The sequence below is a fragment of the Schistocerca serialis genome, chromosome 1 (genome assembly GCF_023864345.2).
Source record: "Schistocerca serialis cubense isolate TAMUIC-IGC-003099 chromosome 1, iqSchSeri2.2, whole genome shotgun sequence".
Lineage (NCBI taxonomy): Eukaryota > Metazoa > Arthropoda > Insecta > Orthoptera > Acrididae > Schistocerca > Schistocerca serialis.
In genome coordinates this window covers 849,306,847-849,333,854 of record NC_064638.1, presented here as the reverse complement: position 1 = coordinate 849,333,854, position 27,008 = coordinate 849,306,847, and the positions used below count along the sequence as shown (strand labels likewise).

At 43.6% G+C, this 27,008-nt stretch overlaps 1 protein-coding gene across 4 annotated transcripts in view; it reads right to left on the bottom strand.

Moving 5' to 3' along the window:
- Positions 1-27,008, bottom strand: part of LOC126485121 (CAP-Gly domain-containing linker protein 1) — a 552,921-nt gene that overhangs the window by 284,032 nt on the left and 241,881 nt on the right. For all 4 annotated transcript variants that reach the window (XM_050108759.1, XM_050108769.1, XM_050108776.1 and 1 more), the window contains exon 3: positions 14,578-14,710. In XM_050108759.1, the coding sequence (XP_049964716.1) occupies positions 14,578-14,704 (127 nt within the window). In that variant the 5' untranslated portion in view covers positions 14,705-14,710. The remainder of the gene's footprint in view (positions 1-14,577; positions 14,711-27,008) is intronic.

The following is a 27,008-nucleotide window of genomic DNA, read 5'->3' as shown; positions in this document are numbered from 1 at the left end:
CCCGCGAAAGACAAAGGTCCCGAGTTCGAGTCTCGGTCGGGCACACAGTTTTAATCTGCCAGGAAGTTTCATACTGACAAGGGGAGGCCGCCAATTGTGAAATTCAGATTCAGTTCATACTGCGCATGATAAAAGCTCATGCCCAGAGGTGTAATGTGGCAAAGCACCAAGATGCACTTTTCAGCCGTTGTCGAGAAAAGCGACAGTTAAAATAAACCGTTGCGGTGAAATACTCTCAACGATTAATAATTATCGACAGCGTCGTGGCGCAGCGGTAAGTGCTCGGGTTCGTAATCCGAAGGTCGCCGGATCGAATCTCGCGCCATGCAATTTTTTTTTTTTTAGTATTTGTTTTTTGTTATTCAAATGTGTCTACAAACACACACACACACACACACACACACACACACACACACACACACATATATATATATATATATATATATAATTCCCGGCAATCAGTTGCAACAATTATGCATATAATAAGTTGTTGAAGGTTGTTTGTCGTGGAAAAACTGGCGACTTCGAACATCATTATGTTTTCCGCAAACAAAGTTGTATTTCACAAATGTTATTAATTGTCTTCATAATGTTAACCACATATAGTTAACGGAAGACGTAGAAACGATATTCCGAAACGAATACGTATAGCGTAAGTCAAACGTTCGAATTAGAATGGAAACCCCACGAACACAAATTTGCTGTGGCAGGTATGAAATATAAGCTCAGTCACTCGCTCGTTACCCTTGTAGGACAGATGTTGAATGGGCCGAAACGAGACGCCGCATAAAAGCGTAGTTGCCTGCTAACTTCGAAAGAAGGTAGATGCGGTCCCTAGCGCAACTTATAACATCGTCGAAAATCAGTGCGGACGTGAGAGCTTTGGTACACCCTGTTAAACAAACGGAAAAATGGAGGCGGTACAATTGGAGAGCGATCCGCCTTCACCAAAATGCATAAGCAATTCATTAATAGTTTTTATATATATATATATATATATATATATATATATATATATATATTTGAATTACAAAAAACTAATAATAAAAAAAATGTTGCATGGCGCGAGATTCGATCCGGCGACCCTCCGATTACAAACCCGAGCGCTTACCGCTGCGCCACGACTGTGTATAAAATTATTAACCTTAGAGGGCATTTCAACGCAACGGTTTATTTTAACTGTCGATTTTCTCGACAACGGCTGAGAAGTGCATCTTGGTGCTTTGCCACATTACACGTCTGGACATGAGCTTTTATTATGCGCAGTATGAATCGAAATTGAATTTCACAATTGGCGGCCTCCCCTTGTGAGTGATATTTGGGCGTGGATAAAGAATGATACTAGAGAACGGCCTGGTTTTTGCTTTACATACGTGTTTGTATTCGACATAATCGTGCATTAGTTTTACGTCCTTTTTGTTTTTTATATTTTTTTCACTTGACTTTCAAGGCTCTTTAGTAAAAACGCGTTACAAATGCTTCCTTTGACTTCATCTCCGATTCCTTCACAGTTCAAATTTCACTCCCACAAAGTACTGCTCTCCACGTACGGCTTCAAGTGTTATTTCCTCTGATGAAAGCTTACGAAAGCTCTGATTTACGACCCCCAAGCGAGAGCGCTACCTGAGGGATGATTCAGGGGCCACATCCTTCAGAACACACGATGGTCAGAATGTTAACGTTCTCTTCTCAGTACAGTATGACACGCCTAAATTTCTTGTTAACTACCTGGCGTGTAAAGATTATTCTTTCTATACCCGCCGGCCGGTGAGGCCAAGCGGTTCTAGGCGCTACAGTCTGGAACCGCGCTACCGCTACGGTCGCAGGTTCGAATCCTGCCTCGGGCATGGATGTGTGTGATGTCCTTAGGTTAGTTAGGTTTAAGTAGTTCTAAGTTCTAGGGGACTGATGAGCTCAGATGTTAAGTCCCATAGTGCTCAGAGCCATTTGAACCATTTTTTTCTATACCCGACGTGTTAGTAGTCCTTCCCCACCCCCCCCCCCCTCCCCCTACCTCACCTACCCCCAAAGTGCAGTCTTGTCAACGAAGTGTGGACTTGAATCGAAACCACGTGGCAGATAACAACTCAGGAACGCATACCTCCCCCCTCTCCCCCCCCCCCCTACGCCCCCTTCCCACGAGCTGTCGTAACCCACATACGCTTTTATCCTGACAGGTGATCAACTCAGAAAATGTAGAATGGGTAGTAAATGAAACCTTCATGTGGATTATAACTGTGTGTCAGACTGGGACACGAACCCAGCATCTTCACCTACAACGACCAATGCTGAGCTATCCATATACGACTCACGACCGGTCGTCACACATTTTAATTTTGCCACTACCTGTCTCACAACTGTTGCTCCATTTGCCTGCAGTAGTCTTCCTTCCAGTGGTACCAGTGCTGCAAGGTACGCAGGAGTGCTTACATGGAGCTTGGGAAGTGGCAGAGATGTTCCAGCAGGAAGTGAAGGTGTGACAGCGTGAGTCGTGTCTGGATAGCTCATTCGGTAAAAGCATTGCCCGCGGAACGTTCAGTCCCTGATTTGGGTCCCGATGCAGCACAGAGTCGGGAAGTCTGAAAACAGCGCGGAGTCTGCTGGAGAAAGATTCAATCTTTCTGGTAATTATTTGGTCGTACGAACTCGTAATTTTGTTCATTTGCTCACGCCATTATTATTCTTCACTTGAGGCACCAGTTTCAATCCCGCTCTAGGGTTTTCTTACGCTATACTGCTTCTTTTTAGCCGCCAGTGTGCTTGTTTCAACAGTTGGGCCATCAGTATGCGGGAAGAGTTCTGGGTGGGTGTGACACCTTGTTTTTCTGTCCAGTGTCTATTGGGCCACCATATCCACGGAAGGACGGTCCCCGTCAGCTCCAGCACTGGAACTGGGACACTTTGGTCGGTTGAGCAACAGGTGATGAAATGAAGGAGGTGCAGGCAGGGAGGGACCCCGGCGAGGCCGCTATAAACGCCGTTGCAGGCGCCTGGCGGCTGTGAGCGCCGCTTGTGAAACCTGCGATTTGGTCAGGGCCGGGACCCCGCGACACGGCGCCGCACAGCATAAACACGCCACGGCACGGCACGCAGGATGCCGCCGTCACTGCTGACTACAAAACTACACAAACTGGCCAACACTCTCTGGATGCCCATGCTGCCGCTTCAAAGGCCACAGCTACGTGACTAATACAGTACAGTACCCTCCTTAATGCCATTAAAATGTTTAATCTTTGGGGAGAAAATAATCCACTAAATTCTGGCACCCTAAAGGCATAATTCGTTTCCTTTATACCTGAAGTATGGAGAACATTTTGTTGCCAGGTTTTGGATGATTTAATCTAACACCTAATTGAAGTCTAATTCCTCCTAGACGCATCTGTAGCCCTACGCAGCTGTTTATAGCCGACGCTGCTGTGTGCAGAGAGGCGATATTGTTAAAAATTTCTTAGAGAAGACAAAGAAACTTACAGGCTACTGCCTAGTGCAAAGATTGGTAACTATCTCTAAATATTAGTGTAATTAATGTATGTAATGGGCGTGAACACCCAAAATTACCGATACTGTAGTATCACAGAATCGGCCATCAATCACTGATGATCTAGGAGTATGCGTCCGGATTTAAGGAGGAGCTGCCACATTAATGTATCTGTAAGAAAGGAGAAGCCACACAAATTTATTGGAAGAATCCTACGGAAATATAATATATGCACGAAAGAGGTCACTCACAGAACCCTCGTTCCTCAAGTTCTTCATTATTGTTCGTTAGTCTGGGAACTTTGCATAGTAGTATTAACTCTTTAAGTGACATTAGTAATATATGTACCACTGGTCTTAACTGCAATTCATTACTTTATTTGCTACAAATAGTCGACTGTCTTAGTATTAATATATTCATAATAGTGTCTCTGGTAAGTATGAAAACCATTTTTATTTTTCTAAGCCAGTAGGTTTGGCATATCGGCGAGCAAGTGATTAATGGTATGAATGTTTACGGATGGCCTTTAAGGTACCCGTCTTCAGCGCTGGTTTTGCACTGAGATAGGATCTGTCTCCTGATATCTTCTGATCTAAACGACAGCAAGTTCAAATCACATTAACATTTCCTATATTACAAAGTATCTAACAATTCGCTAGGCGTTTGGAAGCATATTTACAGGGTGTACTCGCCGTACATGCAAGCAAATAGATTTCTTGAATTCAGTTACGTCCAATTTTACTGATTACGTTAATGAAGAATGAACACTGCAGATAATATTGTTTCACAACGCATCTCAAAAATATTAGCCGGTTCGATAATGTAAATTATTCACGCAGACGGAGCACATGTAGGATGATTGCTGAAAATATACAACATGACAAAAATAGTTTATGCACGCATTGAAATGTAAAAGACGTATTAAAATGGTCTTCCATGCTTAAGGGCGAAAATAACTTTCGTATGACGTGTTGTTCCCAGGTAACATAAGTTCGTGAAACTTGGACCAAACATGGAAAGAAATGCTACGGGTAGGTGCAGAAGGTCACTGAAAGAAATCCGCAATGAGACGAACAGAAGTTACACTGTTCTTGAAACACAATAATTACACTGAAACCACCGTGATTTATGACGGTCCCCTGGACATTACAAAAGGCGGGACATGGTTCTTAATACGGTGTGTGATCACTACTCACTGCTCCTATGCTGGCCACAAGGTTGATAACGAGTTATTATGGCAGGGCGTTCCATTCTTCAACCAGCGCGGTTGATAACTGATGGCCGGTCGTTGGTGCATGTGGACGTCCTGCAATACGTCTGCCTAACGCATCCCACACGTAGTCGATGGGATTTATGTCGGGGGAACGAGCACGACAGCCCATCCGCCAAATATCCTCTCTCTCCCAGAGCTCCTCCGCCTTCACCGTTCGAAGCGGCCGCGCGTTGTCATCCATAAAAATGGAGTCAGGGGCGAATGTGCCTCTGAAAAGACGCACACAGGGAAGGAGTACAATGCCACAAAAAAGTGACCGGCGGGGGAACCGTGTTCAAAAATTTGCAGGTCAGTACGTCCATGCATCATTGTTGTTGTTATTGTTGTGGTCTTCAGTCCAGCGACGAGTTTGATGCAGTTCTCCATGCTATTCTATCCTGTGCAAGCATCTTCTTTTCCCAGTATCTACTGCAACCTACATCCTTCTGAATCTGCATAGTGTATTCATCTCTTGGTCTCCCTCTACCATTTTTACCCTCCACGCTGCCCTCCAATACTAAATTCGTGATCCCTCGATGTCTCAGAACATGTCCTACCAACCGATCCCTCCTTCTAGTCAAGTTGTGCCACAAGCTCCTCTTCTCCCCAATTCTATTCAATACCTCCTCACTAGTTATGTGATCTACTCATCTAATCTTCAGAATTCTTCTGTAGCACCACATTTCGAAAGCTTCTATTCCCTTCTTGTCCAAACTATTTATCGTCCATGTTTCATTTCCATACATGGCTACACTCCATACAAATACTTTCAGAAACAACTTCCTCACAGTTAAATCTATACTCGACGTTAACAAATTTCTCTTCTTCAGAAACGCATTCCTTGCCATTGCCAGTCCACATGTTACACCCTCTCTACTTCGAGCATCATCAGTTATTTTGCTCCCCAAATAGCAAAACTCACTTACTACTTTAAGCATCTCATTTCCTAATCTAATTCCCTCAGCATCACCAGACTTAATTCGACTACATTCTATTATCCTCGTTTTGCTTTTGTTGATGTTCATCTTATATCCTCCTTTCAAGACTCTGTCCATTCCGTTCAACTGCTCTTCCAGGTCCTTTGCTGTCTCTGACATAATTACAATGTCATCGGCGAACCTCAAAGTTGTTATTTCTTCTCCATGGATTTTAATTCTTACTCCGAATTTTACTTTTGTTTCCTTTACTGCTTGCTCAATATATAGATTGAATAACATCGGGGATAGGCTACAACCCTATCTCACTCTCTTCCCAACCACTGCTTCCCTTTCATGTCCGTAGGCTCTTATAACTGCCTTCTGGTTTCTGTACAAATTGTAAATAGCCTTTCGCTCCCTGTATTTTACCCCTGCCACCTTCAGAATTTGAAAGAGAGTATTCCAGTCAACATTGTCAAACGCTTTCTCTAAGTCTACAAACGCTAGAAACGTGGGTTTGCCTTTCCTTAATCTATCTTATAAGGTAAGTCTAGGGTCAGTACTGCCTCACGTGTTCCAGTATTTCTAAGGAATCCAAACTGTTCTTCCCCGAGGTCGGCTTCTACCAGTTTTTCCATTCGTCTGTAAAGAAGTCGCGTTAGTATTTTGCAGCCGTGACTTATTAAACTGATAGTTCGGTAATTTTCACATCTGTCAACATCTGCTTTCTTTGGGATTGGAATTGTTATATTCTTCTTGAAGTCTGAGGGTATTTCGCCTGCCTCATACATCTTGCTCACCAGGTGGTAGAGTTTTGTCAGGACTGGCTCTACCAAGGCTGTCAGTAGTTCTAATGGAATGTTGTCTACTCCCGGGGCCTTGTTTCGACTTAGGTCTTTCAGTGCTGTGTCACACTCTTCACGCAGTATTATATCTCCCATTTCATCTTCATCTACATCCTCTTCCATTTCCATAATATTGTCCTCAAGTACATTACGCCTCCCTAAACCATAGCACCTGCACCACGAAAACGATCATGTTTGACAATGTTCCTTGGTGCGTTACCTGTCGCCATATCAGGGTACGGTCAGCGTACAAATGCACTAACATCGCCTAGTACGACTGAAGATGGTTAAAAACTGGTCATATCATAAGGCATCGTTCAATTTGGGCTTATTTTTAATCATCACATATATTATCGTAGAGGGAATTTGGTGTCAGTGAACGTCAACTGTTGGTTGAAGCTATAGGCTGTGCGAGCTGCCGTTATCAGCGTAAAAGATGGCTTTCAAATATTTAATACATTAGTTATTTAGTTATCATGCGATATGTATGAAAGTCCCAGTCAGTGACCAAACGAGGTGGCGCAGTGGACTGGCGTTCGAGAGGACAGCTGTTCCAGTTTGCTATGTACGGGTCGTTCGACCTAACAACCAGAAACTCCTCTCACACTTCTGGCATGCGAGTGGCCTATCCTGACAGGGGTCGTGCGTGTTCACCAAGCCGACAGGCTACAGCGTGAACGCCATTAGTGTGTTAAGGCCGGTACGGAAACGTTGCAGGTAGATTTTTCTTCGAGTCCTCTGGCCAGCTACTGACTACACCCGCAGTATATCTTCCAGACCTCTAGCAGGAACCTTCGGCGTAGTTCCGTTCGTCAGTCACCGCAGACCGTGAAAGCTGTCACTACCTCAGGTACCACCGAAACGTGGCCTCCACACCTGTGACTGAGTGGGACTATGTTATCAGCTGTCGATCTTATCTTTCGTTGTACTGTTCTACCACTTTCAAAGTGAATCTAAGACTTGAGAGTTTGTCCGCCATTGGGACCATCTGCCTACTTACGAATGTATGGATGTGAAACATGGACGATAAACAATTTAGACAAGAAGAGAATAGAAGTTTTCAAAATTTGGTGCTACAGAGGAACGCTGAAGATTAGATGGGTAGATCACGTAACTAATGAGGAGGTACTGAATAGAATCGGGGAGGACATGACTTTGTGGGACAACCTGAATAAGAGAAGGGATCGGTTGGTAGGACACGTTTTGAGGCATCAGGGGAGCAACAATTTAGCACTGGAGGGAAGCGTGGAGGGTAAAAAGAGATGAATACTCTAAGCAGATCCAGAAGGATGTAGGTTGCAGTAGTTACTCGAAGATGAAGAGACTTGCACAGGACAGAGTAGCATGGAGAGCTGCATCAAACCAGTCTTTGGACTGAAAACCACAACAACCGCAGCCACGAAATACTGCAAGCAGTCTTATAATTTACTTCCTCCAAGGACGAGATTTAGTTAATGTACCTTATAATTAATCTCTTCTACATTGTTTACCAGGGCTGTCTTCTTATTGAGCCTCAACAGGCGGCAGGTATTATAAAATCCTCGTCCGGATTCACAGATTAAGGTTTTCCATTGTTTCCCTAACTAGCTTGCAGCAACAGCAGGGAAGGTTCCTCTGAAGCGGCACACCTTTCCCATCATGATCCAATACGGTCTTGTGGTCGGTCTCTACAGACTTCGTCGTCGACGGGATGTTAATCTCTGGTCTTCCCTCCTTACTTCTCAGTTCTCATTAAGTGTTTTTGAATGGCATCCTAGGCTTCTGTGCGACCACTACCTACTTTTAGCGTGTCAACAGCGGATTCACATTTTTGTAATGTGACTGTGACAAGGCCATCAGGGATATCAGCAGGAAACTGGTTGCACATTTGGCCTCTGCACACTGGGCGTCGTCGTGGGTGACCACTGTTGACCTTTTTTGGTGTCTGAGTTTTATGGCGTCAAAGATAGGCAGTAACACCTCAACCGTTTTCATATGTGGCAGCATCTTGAACACAGTAAGCACATTTTCAATAGGAGTCAGTTTTTTCCCATGATCTGCTGGACGTACGGTTTGCAGTTACTTATCCGGTTGCTGGATCGACTGTTTACTTTGCTGTTTCTGAGGTTTTTTAGAGTTACTAACTTGGAGACTTAAGTTTTCAAAGAGCTTAAGCGTAAATTTAAAATTACTTTCCGGCCCTTCTGAGCTCGTCTTAAGGAAGATACCGTTCGGTTGAATTATTTCTCAACAAATGTTTATGGACGCAGGTTATCTGCGATTACTGTCAGTATAGCATAATAACACAAAGAAGAAATTTAATGCTTATCTGATTATTTAATATTGTTGACGAATAGAAACCGAAAGGTGACTGCATTAAAATGATTAACCCTATCATCGTCATGCAGTTACGTCTTATACCGCAGATGCGGAGCACAGTCTGCTTGCAATGTTTATGAATTACAAAAATCGTACACGGAGTGAACGGAAGAATGAGTAACTTTCTCCACTTGATACATATTTTCACAAGAAGAAACTACTGTCAAAAGGGGCGGTGAGCGTGAAATAGATTAGAGGAGCTATGACAGACCCCTCAAGATTTCTTTTGAGGTATTCAAGCAGTCAGTAAGCAGAAACTTTTTAATTCCTCAGAAATGAAAGACACGGTTACGACGGTCTAATTCCGAAATGTAGTGTGGTATGCCCGAGCGAAATGTATTCTTAAAAAAAAAGTATATATGGAAAAGATGCAACCCAAGTTTCATTGTTGTTCAAAAATTGTTCAAATGGCTCTGAGCACTATGGGACTTAACTTCTGAGGTCATCAGTCCCCTAGAACTTAGAACTACTTAAACCTAACTAACCTAAGGACATCACACACATCCATGCCCGAGGTAGGATTCGAACCTGCGACCGTAGCGGTCGCGCGGTTCCAGACTGTAGCACCTAGAACCGCTCGGCCACCCCGGCCGGCTTGATTGTTGTGCTATTTACAATACATATATATCACCGAAATAATATCATGGTGGGTTTACTGGAATTCCCCCGGGCTACCTTAAAAAGCTTTTAGTCATTCGCGACTAAAATGAAATTTTCTCTATTTGTGTGTTTTTAAGTTAGACATTCGGCTTTAAAAATAGTAATTACTCTCCACGGATAAAAATAAGACAATCATTACGGTAAATATCCTAAACTACATCGAGGGCTCCTCATTAGATACAACGGGGCGCAGCATTGAGTCAGTACTACAGGAATTGCAGTCAGGTGAAGGGCGCAGGCCATTGCTTTTAATTAGGTCCCTCGTTGTGTAACAAGGACACAGCAAATGGAAAACTGGCAGGGATAGCCAAACTAATCAGCTGAGAGTGGTATAACAAAGACTTATCGCGATCTTCGATTCTTGTTGTATCGACTCGGTAATAAATACCACGTGCTATTGACCTTGTTGTTCCACATCTGTTCAATTTCAGCCAGCGAGTTAAATTTAAAGATAGAAATCGAACAAGTTATCGCACCGGTGGGTGGCCTACTTCGAAAGGCGTGTCGAAACGAGAAGCGCGTACACCTGCTAATATTGTATTTCTTTTAATGTCAAGGGAAATGTCTGTACCTCAGCAATTGGAATAATTACAATCTTACGTAACACTACTCTCAGAAAAGTTTAAAAACAGCTTCATAAAAATGTATTTACAAAAACTTTCCCTGTGAAATTGAACTGAATATACTCAGATAGTTTAAGCTTAACTATTATCACTTCTACTGGTGTTGACTCTTTGATCAGTTGCAGGTCGCACAGCTATCAAACAAATTTTTCGAAGAGCCGCTTTTGCACGTACATCTCTGTCAAAGCGATAGTTGCTGTGTTTTAAAATGTATAGAAGTTTCAGTGATATCAGTTAAATTTCTTATTCTTAGCTGATACCTGTTGGGCAATAAAGTCAGTCAGATGTCATCTAGACATTCGGAATAACTTTCTTTAGAGTGTTTCTGAGGAAGACTTGTTGTTGTGTATAATATTGACTGGCTTATTTATCCCCCATGAAACCAGCATACAGTGATCAGCGAGAACATTATGACCACCGACCTACTATCGATATAAACCCGTCCAGGCGATAGCAGCGACACCTGGCGAGAAATGACTGATAAGCCACACACACGCAAGATGCACGCAGTCTCAGTGAGCGCGCTGTCCGCGTGTAGAATGGGGACGGCGCATGATCTATCTGAGACTGACCGAGTACAAACTGCGGTGGCCCGGAGGCTCGGCAGGAGCATTTTGGAAACTGCACGACTTATCGGGTGCCCGAAAGGTGCTGTGGTGGGTGTCTTCAACACGTGATGACACCAAGGTGAAATTACGTCCAGATGTCGTTGGGTTGGGTGGCCATCCCCCATTACAGATGACGGACATCGTAGGCTGGGCAGACTGGTAAAACAGGACAGGTGGAGAACTGTTGTGAAACTAACACCAAACTTTAATGCTGGGCAGAGTACAAGTGTGTCTGAACACACAGTACACATTACACTCCTAACGATGGGCCTCCGCAGCCGAAAAGCCATGTATGTTCTAATTTTAACGCAACAACATCGGCATCTACGACTGAAATGGGCACGTGAGCATCGGCAATGGACGTTGGCGCAATGGCAGAGCATTGCATGGCCTGATGAATTCCGATACCTTCTTCATCATGCCGGGCGGGCGCGAATCCGTCGTCTTCCAGGGGAACAGCTCCTTGACGCCAGTACCGCGGGACGGAGACAAGCTGGTGACGACTCCATTATGCTCTGGGGAATATTCACGTGGGCATTCAAGGGTCCAGTGGAGCTCGTGCGAGGCACCATGATGACCAAGGAATATCGTACACTGGTTGCAGACCACATACACCACTACATGACTATCATGTTTCCTGACGGCAGTCGCATTTGTCAATAAGATAATGCTCCATGTCACAACGCCAGGAGTGTGATGGAGTGGTTCGAAGAACACAGTGGCGAGTTCCAATTGATGTGCTCTTACTCAACTCGACAGATCTGAATCCGATCTAGCACGCCTGGGATGCGATTGAATGTGGCGTCAGAGCTCATCGCCACCTCCCAGGAATTTACGGGAATCGGGTGACTTGTGTGTGCAGATGTGGTGCTAACTCCCTCCAGCAACCTACCAAGGACTCATTGCTTCAATGCCACGATGCGTCACCGTCGTCATCCGTCTCAAAGGTGAACCTACCGGCTGTTAGGTAGGTTGTCATAATGTTCTGGCTGAGGGGTATGGATGGTATTCAAAGCTCAGCGATTAAAACCCATGTCTGAACATAACATTAGAAAGGATATGATATATTTTACATGAAAAACTAACTATCAGGAGCCTTGTGATATATGACTGTAGAATTACTGAATTCTGCCCCAAAACAAATTGTAACCTAACGTCTGAAATGTAATACAAAGAATTCAGCTTTATACGTGGGTCGACTGCTCTTGTGAATGTGACGAAAGATAACATCAGGTCACAACTGAAACAGTTTCAAGGCAATCGGTGGAAGCTGATGGCCCTGGACCAAAAAATACAAATTACGAATGGTGTAGTGGGATGAACATTTCGATTCCTGTGTTAATGAGACAGTATTGTGCAAGGTTACGTATATTTTTTTGAACAGTCAATGACATGAGCGAGGCAAACACCCGAGGAACAGCATGGCACACAAAGGTTTCGTTTTTTTTCCTGGTATGGAAAATAGATTTATAGTCTTTCGTGTGGTAAAACAGTAACTACCGAATACTACACAAATGAATTGGACCTACTGGACGAAAATCTAAGAGGTAAGACACCTGGCTTGTGAAGATGAACATCTTTTTGTCAGGTCAATGAAGGGCGCTTGGCTGATGGAAAACAGAGATTTTAAGTAAGAATTGTAGGAAATTCAACTCTTTTCATAAGATTTGCCACACTTCAACTGCCTCCTATTGCTACATCTAAAGAAATTGGTGGCCACAAAACGTTTTGGGCCCAATGAAGAGATTGACAGCCATACATGAATATTTTCGCGGATATTTTGTAACTTGGGACGTGGGGATTATTCATTGTAAAAACGGCGGAACGAGTCCATTGATCCAAGCGACGACAGTGTAGAAAAATATGCTTATTCTTAAACTGAAACAATACCAGAGCTTTTATAAACCTACTGCATAGAACTGCGACGCCTGGTATATCACTGCGGCACTAAAGTTTTCAGTGCTTCACTATCACCAATATGCCACATAGGAGGAGGTGGAGGAAATGTCGATATGATGGATGTAAGAGAGATGTTAAGAAGTTGTCACCCGAAGATACGAAACATCTGGAGACTGCAAAAAGCATAGAATGTCGAGGTAATTTCAGATATCATTCCTATTCGTTCTCCGTATCCAGAGCACGCTATCCACGAATTCGGTTTAGAATCGCACGTCTCAATTTAGAAAGGCTTTGGCAATACATGTTGGATGTTACTTACGTCCACATGAGCCTGAAGTCTCCAAGAACGTACTACTGTCGCGCTACGAGATGTTCGATACCAGAGTGCACTTGAGTATTTGTAAATATATTCAAAAGAAATGTCTTTAGAGTCACTAATTATCTACCGAACATTATTTATATCGTATGTAATACACGAACAGGACCCATGCCACGAAGGGAAGATTCCAATGAATGAAATACTCCAGGCCCTCATGTCACCTTCTGGCAGCTTTTGATGACTATGTAAATTACTTCCGTTAATGCAAGACGTAAGGAGCTGTTGGTACGATGGAGGCAGGAAACAAGGAAGATCGTTATGCTACTATTTTGAGCGCTTGTACACGTCTCTGTGCATACAAGCCTATATATAATACAGGGATAAAGAACGGCTTATGGGATCAATAAAGAAATGGCGACTGAAATTAAAGTATTGGACAACAGACGAAAAGTATCTGGTAAATTGTTCAAGGAAGTAAGGAAGAACCTCACGAGTACTGAAGTGAACCAGGAGGGCATCTCTAAGTAATCAAAGTACAGATCGCTGATCAACACGACGAGCTAAAACAGAAGAGCGGCTGGACAGAGAAGAGAAGATGGGTAGCCAGAGAAACGATGCAATACTTTTGGAGTGCAAAAAAAGGACATCCAGAAATGCTTTATAGTTACTTGAAGTAGACTCTGGTGGTTCTAAACGAGACAAGAAAGTAATGCCTTAAATAATAATCATTACTATCGGTCGCCTGTATTGGAAAAATTGACGAAAACTGTAGTACTTACACTGTCCTTTAACGTTTACATATGTGGTGTCTGCTCTTTCAGACATGTCCGAAAGAACAGACATAATTTTGATCCTGCAGCTACTATAAATCGAGATACAGAAGAATTAAAGACATTGATTTATATCTATGGGACAAGTTGAAAATTTGTGCTGAATCGGGATTCGAACCCAGGTCTCCTGCTTACTAGGCAGAAGCGCTGACCAGTTCACCATCCGGACACCGTGGTCACCGTAAAAGCACGGACTAGCCCAGCACACCTTCCATCAGGCCTAAATTCTCAATTTATATCACACGCAACTGATGTAGCGCCCCTGCTTATTAACCTCATTAATCGTGCCATCTCGCTGATTCATCAGTAACGTGTGGTATAAATTGAGAATTTGGATCCGACTGGAGGCGTGGTAGGGTAGTTCGTGCTGTTGTAGTGACCACTGTGTCCGGAAGGCGTAGTGGTCAGCGCACCTGCCCAGTAAGCAGGAGACCCGGGTTCGAATCTGGTCTGGCACAAATTTTCAACTGGCCCCATTGGCATAAGCCAAAGTCCAGTGACAGCTAATGTCTTTAATGCCTCTGTGTCTTGCTTTAACGTTTAGCTACACAGTAATCAGTGTTACGTATACCGGCAGAAACGCCCACGGTACAGGTATTATCAGAAAGTCAGTCTTATCCTCTAGCCCACACCGTATTAGGTGTTTGCTGTTACTATTTTCTGGGGCGCTGTATACCGGGAATGTGCGGTGCAATAGTAAGACAGGCTGCTCACCGTTGTCACGCTGCTGGAAAGTCACAGACTGAGGTGGGGTGAGGTGTGAGCCGGGAGGCGTGTGTAGTACTCACTGAGGCGCGGCGTGGCGGCGGCGGGCAGCGCCGGCTTGGGCTGCACGGAGCACGGCCGGCTGATCTTGGACGGCGGCCGCAGGCCCGAGGGCTTGGCCGCCCCTGACCCAGAGTCCCCGCTGCTCATCTCCGCCTGCAACGACACCATGCACAAGCTCTCAGCACACACCAAGAAACACCGTCGACCTCTGACGCTCCTATATATTACCCGCTAGTGTTACACAGGATGTATCATAATTAATGGCGTAAACACATACATTCGAAACTACGTGATACTAGCATCAAGAACGTCTCGGTAAACACAGGTTGTCAAGCAAACCGTCTGCGAGAGAATTGCGACTTACTGGTTAACATCCGCCACTCAATTGATTCTGCGTAACGCCGCATACCGGACTGTGGTATGATGGTGGTGGTGGTGGTGGTGGTGGTGGTGGTGGCAGTACTAGTAGTAGTAGTAGTAGTAGTAGCTTTATTCATTTGTAGATCTCTTTTTACAAGGATATAGGACATGTCAAAGTATTTACAAATTTAGATCAATTCAAAACAAACTAATTCTTATACACATTTACAGACTTCTTGCTAGAGACAATCATTAGATTTACTCCGGGTATACAGGGCTATTACAAATGATTGAAGCGATTTCATAAATTCACTGTAGCTCCATTCATTGACATATGGTCACGACACACTACAGATACGTAGAAAAACTCATAAAGTTTTGTTCAGCTGAAGCCGCACTTCAGGTTTCTGCCGCCAGAGCGCTCGAGAGCGCAGTGAGACAAAATGGCGACAGGAGCCGAGTAAGCGTATGTCGTGCTTGAAATGCACTCACATCAGTCAGTCAGTGCACCGACACTTCAGGACGAAGTTCAACAAAGATCCACCAACTGCTAACTCCATTCGGCGATGGTATGCGCAGTTTAAAGCTTCTGGATGCCTCTGTAAGGGGAAATCAACGGGTCGGCCTGCAGTGAGCGAAGAAACGGTTGAACGCGTGCGGGCTAGTTTCACGCGTAGCCCGGGGGAGTCGACGAATAAAGCAAGCAGGGAGCTAAACGTACCACAGCCGACGGTTTGGAAAATCTTACGGAAAAGGCTAAAGCAGAAGCCTTACCGTTTACAATTGCTACAAGCCCTGACACCCGATGACAAAGTCAAACGCTTTGAATTTTCGGCGCGGTTGCAACAGCTCATGGAAGAGGATGCATTCAGTGCGAAACTTGTTTTCAGTGATGAAGCAACATTTTTTCTTAATGGTGAAGTGAACAGACACAATGTGCGTATCTGGGCGGTAGAGAATCCTCACGCATTCGTGCAGCAAATTCGCAATTCACCAAAAGTTAACGTGTTTTGTGCAATCTCACGGTTTAAAGTTTACGGCCCCTTTTTCTTCTGCGAAAAAAACGTTACAGGACACGTGTATCTGGACATGCTGGAAAATTGGCTCATGCCACAACTGGAGACCGACAGCGCCGACTTCATCTTTCAACAGGATGGTGCTCCACCGCACTTCCATCATGATGTTCGGCATTTCTTTAACAGGAGATTGGAAAACCGATGGATCGGTCGTGGTGGAGATCATGATCAGCAATTCATGTCATGGCCTCCACGCTCTCCCAACTTAACCCCATGCGATTTCTTTCTGTGGGGTTGTGTGAAAGATTCATTGTTTAAACCTCCTCAACCAAGAAACGTGCCAGAACTGCGAGCTCGCATCAACGATGCTTTCGAACTCATTGATGGGGACATGCTGCGCCAAGTGTGGGAGGAACTTGATTATCGGCTTTATGTCTGCCGAATCACTAAAGGGGCACATATTGAACATTTGTGAATGCCTAAAAAAACTTTTTGAGTTTTTGTATGTGTGTGCAAAGCATTGTGAAAATATTTCAAATAATAAAGTTATTGTAGAGCTGTGAAATCGCTTCAATCATTTGTAATAACCCTGTACAATACGTTTTTTACAAATAACTTATTAAATAATGTAATGCCACATTGTTCACTCATATCTCACTATCAGTCACTGCACACATCGTTTCATATCACTTCACTCACTACACACACACACACACACACACACACACACACACACACACACACACTGGTGATCTCTGGGCCATTTTCTGTACCGCAACTTCCCATTTGCTATCCTGAAAAATTGAGTCAGTATCCCTCCATTATGAGTGAGATGTTGAGCTCTGAAAGAGGAATAGTATTGTGCTATGGATAGCTTGGGGGTAAGTATTTCTAGAAAGGAAAAAAACATAAAGTGAAGGTGTTATCTGGAATGTTGGATATTTTATAATAATATAATAATAATAATAATTATTATTATTATTTATTTGTAAAACATTTTTATCAAACCCCTACTCTGTTTTAGCTAAGTAATCCTTCAGTGTATAAAATGTATTGCATAACAGGTACTTTTTAGCTGCTTTTTTAAATAAGTACATTTTGGCAGTTTCTTTAATCTCTTTTGGTAATTTATTGTACAGTTTTATTCCCTGGTAAAAAATGTTGCTTTGAGTTTTATGTTTATTTTTTCTTGGTAAATGTAAGTTGAGTCTATCTCTTGCTCCATGGTCTTGGACAGAGCTATTTGTGCAGTAATTACCAATTTTATTTTTGATGTGTACAACTGACTCGTAAATGTATTCACATAGAGCAGTTAAAGTCCTCAGTGTTCTGAACAGAACTTTATAATGAGTTCGACTAGTATTTTTGGTTATTATTCTTATGGCTCTTTTCTGGAGTTCGAAAATTGTGTTCATATTTTGTGCGTTTGTTCCCCAAAAAAGAATTCCATAGCGAAGAATTGAGCGTGCATATCAATAATGTGTATCTAAAAGAGACTGCATGTTACACACTGATGATAGGATTCTAAGGGCATAACATGCTGATGACATTCTGTTTGTAAGTACCTTTGTGTGTTCACACTACTTCAACTGAGAATCAATATTCATTCCTAGAAATTTTACATTTGTTACACAGTCTATACAGGTGCCATCTACATTTAACTGAACATTGTCATTTTTGCTCTTCAAACTGAAATTCATGGCGTTAGTTTTCTTTATGTTCAATGTCACTTTATTACTTATTGACCAATCATAAACTTCCTTGAGAGTTTCGTTTGCTTTCTCGGCAAGCAGTTCTCTTGTTTTCTCAGTGGCTATAATATTGCTGTCATCAGCGAAGAGGATTTTTTCACCATGAGTAACACTACTAAATAAGTCATTGATCAGGAACAGTATTGGTCCTAACATGCTACCCTGCAGAACCCCTATATTAATGTATTTTGGTTCTGATAAGTGTTTTACTAAATGTTTAGATCTATGTGTTGTCTCTACTCTTTGTACCCTATCTGTTAGGTATGATCAAAACCAGTCGTTAGCTACCTCTCTCATTCCTAATGCTTCTAATTTATTTAGTAGGATCTTGTGGTCGACTGTATCAAACACCTTAGAAAGATCCAAAAATATGCTTGTGACACACTCATCTTTATCAAGAGCATCAAGTACAACTTCTGTGAATTCTACTATGACTGACTCCGTATTTTTGCCACCTCGGAAACCAAACTGTGATTCGCTTAAAAGATAGTATTTATTCAATAAGATGGTCTTTGTTAACATTTTCCAGACGTCGAGTTGTAAGCAGAACGGATCGACAGTACAATATAGCATCACAGTGCCTCTCATCTCAGTTATTTTGTGCTGTACGAGCGTTGTTGGTAACATGGAACATTACAGTAAAGAGAAATATGCAGATATGCATTTCCTGTATGGTCGGACTAACGGCAATGTGCGGGAGAGGCTGCACGGTTGTACCGCGAAACATACCCTGCCCGAAATCACCCAGAGAGTCGAACGTTCGAAGGGTGCAGTAATACCTCCAGAAACTGGCAGCTCTGCACACGCTGCGCGAGCGGGAAGGCCTGCACGAATTGCACCTGTGCTTGAAGCTGTGCTGAACAGTCGAAAACTCTCCAGGAATCTCGACAAGGAGACTTGCTACACAGATTACTGGAATGAGCCAGAGTAGTGTTTGGAGAATAAGGCATTCCGATGCAATGTACCTGTGCCAGCTCCAACGAGTTTAGTGAACTGGTGAGGCGGACGCTCTGTCAGTGGATTTAACAACAAGCTGTAGGCAACGCTGCGTCTGATAACATTTTATTTAGAGATGAAGCAGCATTCACTAGTGACGGTGTGCTTCTTTTTCACATTTCTCGCGTTTGGAATCCTCTACGCTCCAACCCACACGCTGTGCATATGTCTTCACATCAGCGATGTTTCTCATTGAATGTGTGGTTAGGGAAACGTAGTAATCCTCTTATCGGACGATAAATGTTAACAATACGGAATTACCTTCGGTTTCTGCGGCATCATCTTGCAAGATTGCTTGACGATGGGTTGAGCAAGCAGAACCTGTACCGTGGCCTCCAGTGTCACCTGGTGTGAACGTGTTTGAGCCCACTTTAAAGGTATAATGCACGCCATTTCAGTTAACAAGATTGAAGAATTGGAGCAGAGACATAATGCTTGTCAAGAATTTCGAAATGATCCAGGCATGTCTGAAAGCATTAGAAACTCGCTGCCGTGACGGGTACAGGTCTGCATCCAAATACAAGGACGACACTTTGAACTCCTCCCTCAGCCGGCCACGGTGGCCGAGCGATTCTAGGCGCTTCAGTCCGGAACCGCGCGACTGCTTCGGTCGCAGGTTCGAATCCTGCCTCGGGCATGGATGTGTGTGATGTCCCTAGGTTAGTTAGGTTTAAGTAGTTCTAAGTCTAGGGGAATGATGACCTCAGATGTTAAGTCCCATAGTGCTCAGAGCCAGCCACATCTCCCTCAACTACGACTACAGCCATGTAACTGTCGAAATTATGATACACTCTGTACACCAAGGAAATACCCGTACGAAAGAAAACATGTAGTGACTTCACGAATATGGGGTGCCGTTTAGAAACTGTAAACATACTAGCGATACGATTCCGAATTAATGCTTACTAATGGAAAGAATATTTTAGTCTTAGCGTTCTTTTTGTTATAATTTGCAGTCCGGAGACCGGGGTGATGCAGCTTTCTACGCTACTCTACGTGCACAACGTTTCTTGGTTTCGATGGCTACGTCAAACTATTCCTTGATGTCTCAAGAAGTATCGTATCGACCGACCCCTGGTTTTATTCAAGTTGTCCATAAATACCTTTTCTTTATAATTCGATTCAGTAGCTCTTGTCCGTACCATTTATCGTTTAAGTTTCCACTTCCCCACAGTACTACACTCCAGACAAACCTTTAGAAAAGACCTCTCAACACTTAAATTTGTACGACAGGTTACGCCATTCTGTTTTTCAGAATGCTTTTCTTACTATTACCAGTCTTCATTTTATATATACTCTACTTTCACGGTCATTACTTATTTTGCTACACAAATAGCAAAACTTATTTACTCCTACTGTCTTCTTTCCAAATCTAATTTCGTCGGCATCGACTTATACTCAATTTGACTACACTCTATTAAAATTGTTCAAATGGCTCTGAGCACTAAGGGACTTAACATCTGAGGTCATCAGTCCACCAGACTTAGAACTACTTAAACCTAACTAACCTAAGGACATCACACACATCCATGCCCGACGCAGGATTCGAACCTGCGACCGTAGCAGTCGCGCCGTTCCGGACTGAAGCGCCTAGAACAGCTCGGCCACAACGGCCGGCGCTACACTCTGTTACCGCCCTTTTACTTTGGCTAACGTCCATCTTATTACCTCTTTTCAAGAGTTACCCACTCCGTTGAACTGATCTCCTTGGTGTCTCTAACAGAACTGCGATGCCATTGGCAAATCTTAAATGTTATTTTACTGCTCTTTGAACTTTATTTCCATGTCTAAATTTCTTTTTCGTTTCCTTTAGTCCTCCAAAAATGCAAGACCGACTGTATCATGCTTGGTGTTGCATTAATTGAAGCAGCCGGAGGAAGAAAATGCAACCCACCACAGCATATTTTGAATTGAAGAATATATGTTTAAATTCTAAGACAAGAACATAAATAGAATAAGTCAAAACAATTTATGTAACGGACAGCGCTTTCTAGCGGTATATATGGAATTAGTCGCTACCAGCAAATGATGCGTGCACGTGGAATACTGGAACGTGATGACTCCTCCTTACTAAACTAAGAATTAGCACTTTCTCCCGCACACCCCTTCAGTTCCTTCTGAGACCGAATCTCACTCCGCCCCGTTACCTATAAAACCCTTAAAATTAAGAACACTTCTTATAGGAAATTTAACCTCCATAACTACCCTTGCTCAGCGAGGAGTTAAATACCAGTTGGCGGTAACATAACAATAAATCAAAAGTTACAATGTCGAATCAGTGTATCCATGATCTTCGGCGATTCTCCTGGTCACTACTTGTATTGTATGTGAACCGGGGACCTAGAAACGACGGAGAGGCTCCGTCCCCGCCGCAGCCGCAGTGGTCCACAACCCCACGACGACTATCGCAGTCCACTTCACCCTTCCGTCGCCCCACACCGAACCCAGGGTTATTGTGCGGTTCGGCCCCCGGTGGACCCTCCAGGGAACGTCTCACACCAGACGAGTGTAACCCCTATGTTTGCGTGGTAGAATAATGGTGGTGTACGCGTACGTGGAGAACTTGTTTGCGCAGCAACCGCCGACATAGTGTAACTGAGGCGGAATAAGGGGAACCAGCCCGCATTCGCCGAGGCAGATGGAAAACCGCCTCAAAACCATCAGCAGCCTGGCCGGTTCACCGGACCTCGACACAAATCCGCCGGGCGGATTTGTGCCGGGGACCAGGCGCTCCTTCCCGCCCAGAAAGCAGTGCTTTAGACCGCACGGCCAACCGGGCGGGCGCTGGACACTACTTAGTCGTAGAATGGAGAGAAATAAATAAATTACGACATATGAATCAGAACAAGAACAGCAAAATATCCGAAGCCTGCTTCCTCGAAGAAAATGGATGTAAATATTTGTACCAATGTAGCTTAGCAAATAAACTCTTCAATATAGTAATCTAAGACGTGGAACCTCTAAGGCGCTGCAGTCATGGACTGTGCGGCTGGTCCCGGCGGAGGTTCGAGTCCTCCCTCGGGCATGGGTGTGTGTGTTTGTCCTTAGGATAATTTAGGTTAAGTAGTGTGTAAGCTTAGGAACTGATGACCTTAGCAGTTAAGTCCCATAAGATTTCACACGCATTTGAACATTGAACGTGGAACTGGAATGGGCAGATCTAATCTGTACAAAGCAGGCTGCTTAGGAATCGTTTCCAACGAAGTATCCGAGGCAGAAATCAATCAGAATCTAAAATGAAGATATCACTCAAGTTATTAATGATAACTTGAATGAGGGTCATTCGTGGTTCGCATATCAAATTGCACGTGGATGCAGTTCAACCGTGTAGGATGTTGGGTACTTTCGTATCGATGAAACGATCCCTTGGAATAATTTTCAATGTGGGTCCATTCCAGGAGACTGAAGTCGCAGGCAGAAGCTAGTAAAAAATAAACAATGAAGAAGTATCATTCAGCCATAAATAAAAATTAAAAAAAAAAACTTTCAGAGATTCTCTTCAAAATGCAATATGTATGACATCTGTACAATGTTTAGCTCTTGTGCAATAAATAATTGAAACTATCCCAGAGTTTATGTACACCCTGTAGAACAGCTGCTGTCCAAATTGCCGGATATGCGATCCAGAGATAATCTTGCTGAGCACCCAACGGCACCCCATACAAGCACGCAAGGTACTCGGCCCGTATAACGATGACTAATGCAATCTGGTAACGTTCGTTCTCCAGGAAGCCTCCACACACGGATACGTTTATAGTAATGATGTATGAAGAACTGGGACACGTCTATAAAGATGTCCTGTTCCCACTGTCGGCCCACCTCTCAGCTGCCGAGCCAATGGAATCCGCAACAATGAGCACTGTGCTCACAGTCCGTGGTGCTCCAAATGTCACACTGTCCATGTGGAAACGTGTTTTGCTGCAAACAAGCCCAGGTCCTAACGCATGGTGCACGACGTGGCTGTGCGATCCTACGCGGCCGAACAAATAATATTCATCCTTTCCGGCGCTAGTCGCGTGGGGGCATTGAGATAGTGCTGCCGATAACTATGGTCCTCCTGAGCCCATCGACTCCATATTCGCATGACAACTGAGAGGTTAATAACAACGTGAGCAGCAATATCGTCGAAGGAAACAGCAGTGACAGTAGGCCACGTTCTCGCCGCTGTCGAATTCCGATGCGGGCTCCTCCACGAGGCAACATCATGAGCTCACAAACAACCATCATTATAATACGACTTCTGGACGAGAAATCTGCTGTGTAATATTTTCTTATATATAGAACGTAGATGGCATTACTCTTATTTACGGCATGCGGTTGCACTGAAATACTAATCATTTGCTTATGACGCATGCAGTACACCTCATACGAATTTGGTGTTTGTTCAAAGCCGCCTCCAAGCTGTTGCAATTTTAATGGACTGAAGTGTATGAGTCCGTTGTCTGCAATAAGTCGGCGACTGGGAACGAACGGGAAAAATGCCGATCGAGCGCTCCGCTTCCCCGGTGCGAGGCCAAAAAAGGCAGCACAGGAGAACGAGCGTTTCTGTTTAATTGGCACTGCGTGTGGGAAGCGCTGATCCAGCCAGGCCCGCAGCACGCTACACGTGGGTTTCTTCTTGCTCTCTGGCAGCACTCACTCACCTGTCCTTTACCTCCTCTGAAAGCTACGTATCCTCACAGTGTACTCGTACAAGACACGAGGCAGTCTAGAGACAACTGCAATATTTACTGTTCTGATATCTCAAGTTGGTGACTTCTTGAAAACGCAAATGTTGAATAGTGTTTAGGAGGAGGAGGTTCCTTTCATTTTCTGAAATGTTCGCGGGTCTAACTGAATAATGTAGTGACTACAAAATCCGGTGGAGGCAGGTATAGTCATTCTCTATTTGAACCCTTACGTTCGCAATTCTTCCAGTGATTCATGCGATGGCAGTTAAATCTGGATGTACCAAACCGTTACACCCATTCCTAACCGTGTCTGTCTGATATAAGATACCGTTCAAAGCAATCCTTTGTGAGGGGCGTGGATGTATTTTCTGTAAGAGTTTTCATACTGTATTTCTGCAGGTTTTCGTTCCCGTTACCGTCAACTCTTCTACGTTGTTAGGAAGCGTTATGTTTCTTATCAATTTATGAATTTGCCCTAACCGGGTACACCAAAAGAGCATGAAGAAGATCCCACTAGAGGAGTTGAAACGTCGGTTTAGTAATAAGATACCAACGGAAAAATGCTCCTATCAGAGCACAAAAAGGTAAATATGCTCCTGCTTAAAAGACTCTGACTGAAAAGCGGAGTACCAGCTGCCTCACTTTACCTTCCTCAGCACGCTCTTTTTAATATGCAAGTCAACTCTTAAGTCCCACAATCTCCCCTAAATGCAACACGCTCACACACAGTAGCCCAACGCTGTTAAGTCGCTCGTAACCATCCACTCCCACTTGCCCCTTCTCAGTCACTCATTCAGCCCAACCCATTGTCATTATCTCTTGGTGTCTCTATCTGTTACCGTTTCCTGTCTGACAGCCACAGTCTCCTTCGTCCTGTCCTGCTACTACTGTCTTCTCTCGCTGTCACTGTCTACCCGTTGCTCTCTATTACTGCTACTATGTTGTTCATTCCTTCTCACAGCTGCTGACTCTTCTCACTCTCATTGTCTCTCTCTCTCTCTCTCTCTCTCTCTCTCTCTCTCTCTCTTCCTCCTTGTCATTTTCACAGACTCTGCCTCTCATTATCATTGGCTCTCACTCACTTCCACCTTCTCCTTCTCTCTATTCCTCTCCCGATGACACTGTCTCCATCAGCCTTTTCCTGGCTCTGTTCTCTCACTGTCAACTAGGTTCCGCTGCCAGTTTGTCCCTCTCTTTCTCTCACACTGCCATTGTCTCCTTCGCTCTTTCTATATCACAACCATTTTCTACTATCTTCCAGTGTTTCTTAGTTTTCTGTCTCTTTACTACTGCAACTGTCTTCTCCATTCTCAGAATAAAAAAAGATTTTATCTTGAAGAATTCTTGTTGTTTCTCCACTGAATAAAGTGAAGTGTGACAATGAATGAAATGAGATTAAATCGCCGTGCTGGAATGTACAGGATATTCGTTCCACTTATCGTTAAGTGCGGATGTGGCAAAAGATTTTTTTCAGGTATTCAAAGTTCTGAAGAATGGACTAACCATGTCTTCACTGAAAAGTCATCGAAGAATTCGTTTGAAATGTATTATTGGTAAATAAATGTAGAATTACGCGCGCAAATACACGAAAAAAAACCTATATCGTTTTGACTACACGAGGTCAACGCGCCATTCGAATAAGCCACAATTGTCAAGGTGGCAAAAGAAAAAACATCTAGTCAGCCTCTAGGGCTACCTCTAACATTGTGAAATTCAAAAATTAACATGCCGACACCGAGGTCAGGAAAAGAAGACTACAAAGCGATATAGAGTGGGACGAAAACATAAAATCAATAACTGTGAAATCCGCAGCTCGTGGTCAAGTGGCTAGCATTGCTGCCTCTGGATCACGGGGTCTTAGGTTCGATTCCCGACCGGGTTGGGTATTTTCTCTGCCCGGGGACAGCGTGTTTGTGTTGTCCTCATCATTTCATCATCATCATTCGTGACAGTGGCTAGATTGTATTGTGTAAAAATTGGAACTTTGTGCGGGCGCTGATGACTGCGCAGTGGAGTTGTAAGGTGTCAGGCAAATCCAACACCTTCCATGAAAACCCTGACATGATAAGCAAATCCAGTAGTATGTCACATAGCTCCGAATAAATCGTGACATTAAATTAACCAAAGTAATACGAGTAACGAGTGAGCAAATGGAATACCACAGACTAACACAAGAATGCCTAAATGCATGTCATACCTTCCCACCGTGAGACAGACGCAGTTCCGAGGGGAGAAACGAGAACAGAAGCCGAGAGCAGAACCGTGTTAAGCTAGAAGGCCCTACGATAAGGGACGGACACCCACGTGGCCAGCTAACCACCAGGACCACACCCCAGCCCATGTTAAAAGCTAGAGCCCTCCAGAAGAACAGTATAGATCTTACGATAACACTAAAAGGGCCACACCAGCTGCAAGTTTTAGCGTGAGACTTTTTCGCGTCTCTGTGACGTTGCAAACTTTAAAAACATTGCCCCACCACGAAAAGTATAACGTTTCTCATTGGATAGACAGAATTTTTGTAGGCGGAGCTTAAGATTAACATTGAGACCCTGATTGGTCAGATGAAAACACAGCCAGACAGTTTTTTTTAAAACCAACTTCGGTAAATTGCAGTAAGAAGTTAGGAAAGAGTTGCTTCCGAGAGGGCGAGCTGTATGGAGCTGCGCCGGCTGCCGCCCCCTGATGAACACCGACAAGGTAATGAACGCACGCGATGCCACATTTTTGAGCGCATAAGGCTTCCCTCAGAACTGCAGAAGTCTCATCTGTTACATCCCCTTTTTACGTAATACTAGTGTCGATCGTCAATTGAAGCTCATGGTATTCACATTTTCTACGTAAGTTAAAATCTGAAACGCGATGATTTTTCTGTTATATAATTATTGAGAAGCCACATCAGCCACTGTAATTTACGACAAGTTAGATAAGTAATTAAAGATAATTGAGGGTCACTGTAGACCATTTTGATAGTTTTCTCTTTTGTGAAAGTTAGTTTAAACCTAGATTATAGATGTGATATGGCATAGGTCATCCTTCGATCCACTGTAGAACTTGGAAACCCATTCAGCGAATATTCGTTCACATTTTTGTTGAACGCAGTTGGTTTTTACCATCGTGTATTAAAACATTTCCTTTTATCAATAGTGCAATTTATAAACAATGTTTTGTGAGTAGAATAAAATTTCCAACGGTAAACTTAACTGCTTTTTCGACGTTATTTTACCAGCTAACTAAAAATAGGAAAGCCTTGAACCCCTTCCACTAAATTTGGTTAGTATTAAGATTCTTTAACAGGGAGTGCAGTGGAGCTGACGCTGAAATCATTAACTATTTGGTTATATCATCGCTAGTCTCACTGAACTCTTCTGAACTCTACATGTCATGTGTGGTCTGGCGTCTCCTTACCAGCAACAGGTCCCAGGTTCAAACTAGTCAATTCCCTAAAAAACACGCTCAGAGCGTCGTTGCGCGAAAGTGGTAGGGAGACACGACTTAGAACAAACAGACACCACGCAGAATGTTAGAGAGTGCCCTACAAAAACAATCATCATCATCATCATCATCATCATCCACATCAAGGTGGATACCCAATTTAAATCCGTGGAAAAGATTCTAAGCAAGCGCGGTGCATCTGTAACGAAATGTGGATACAAGACGC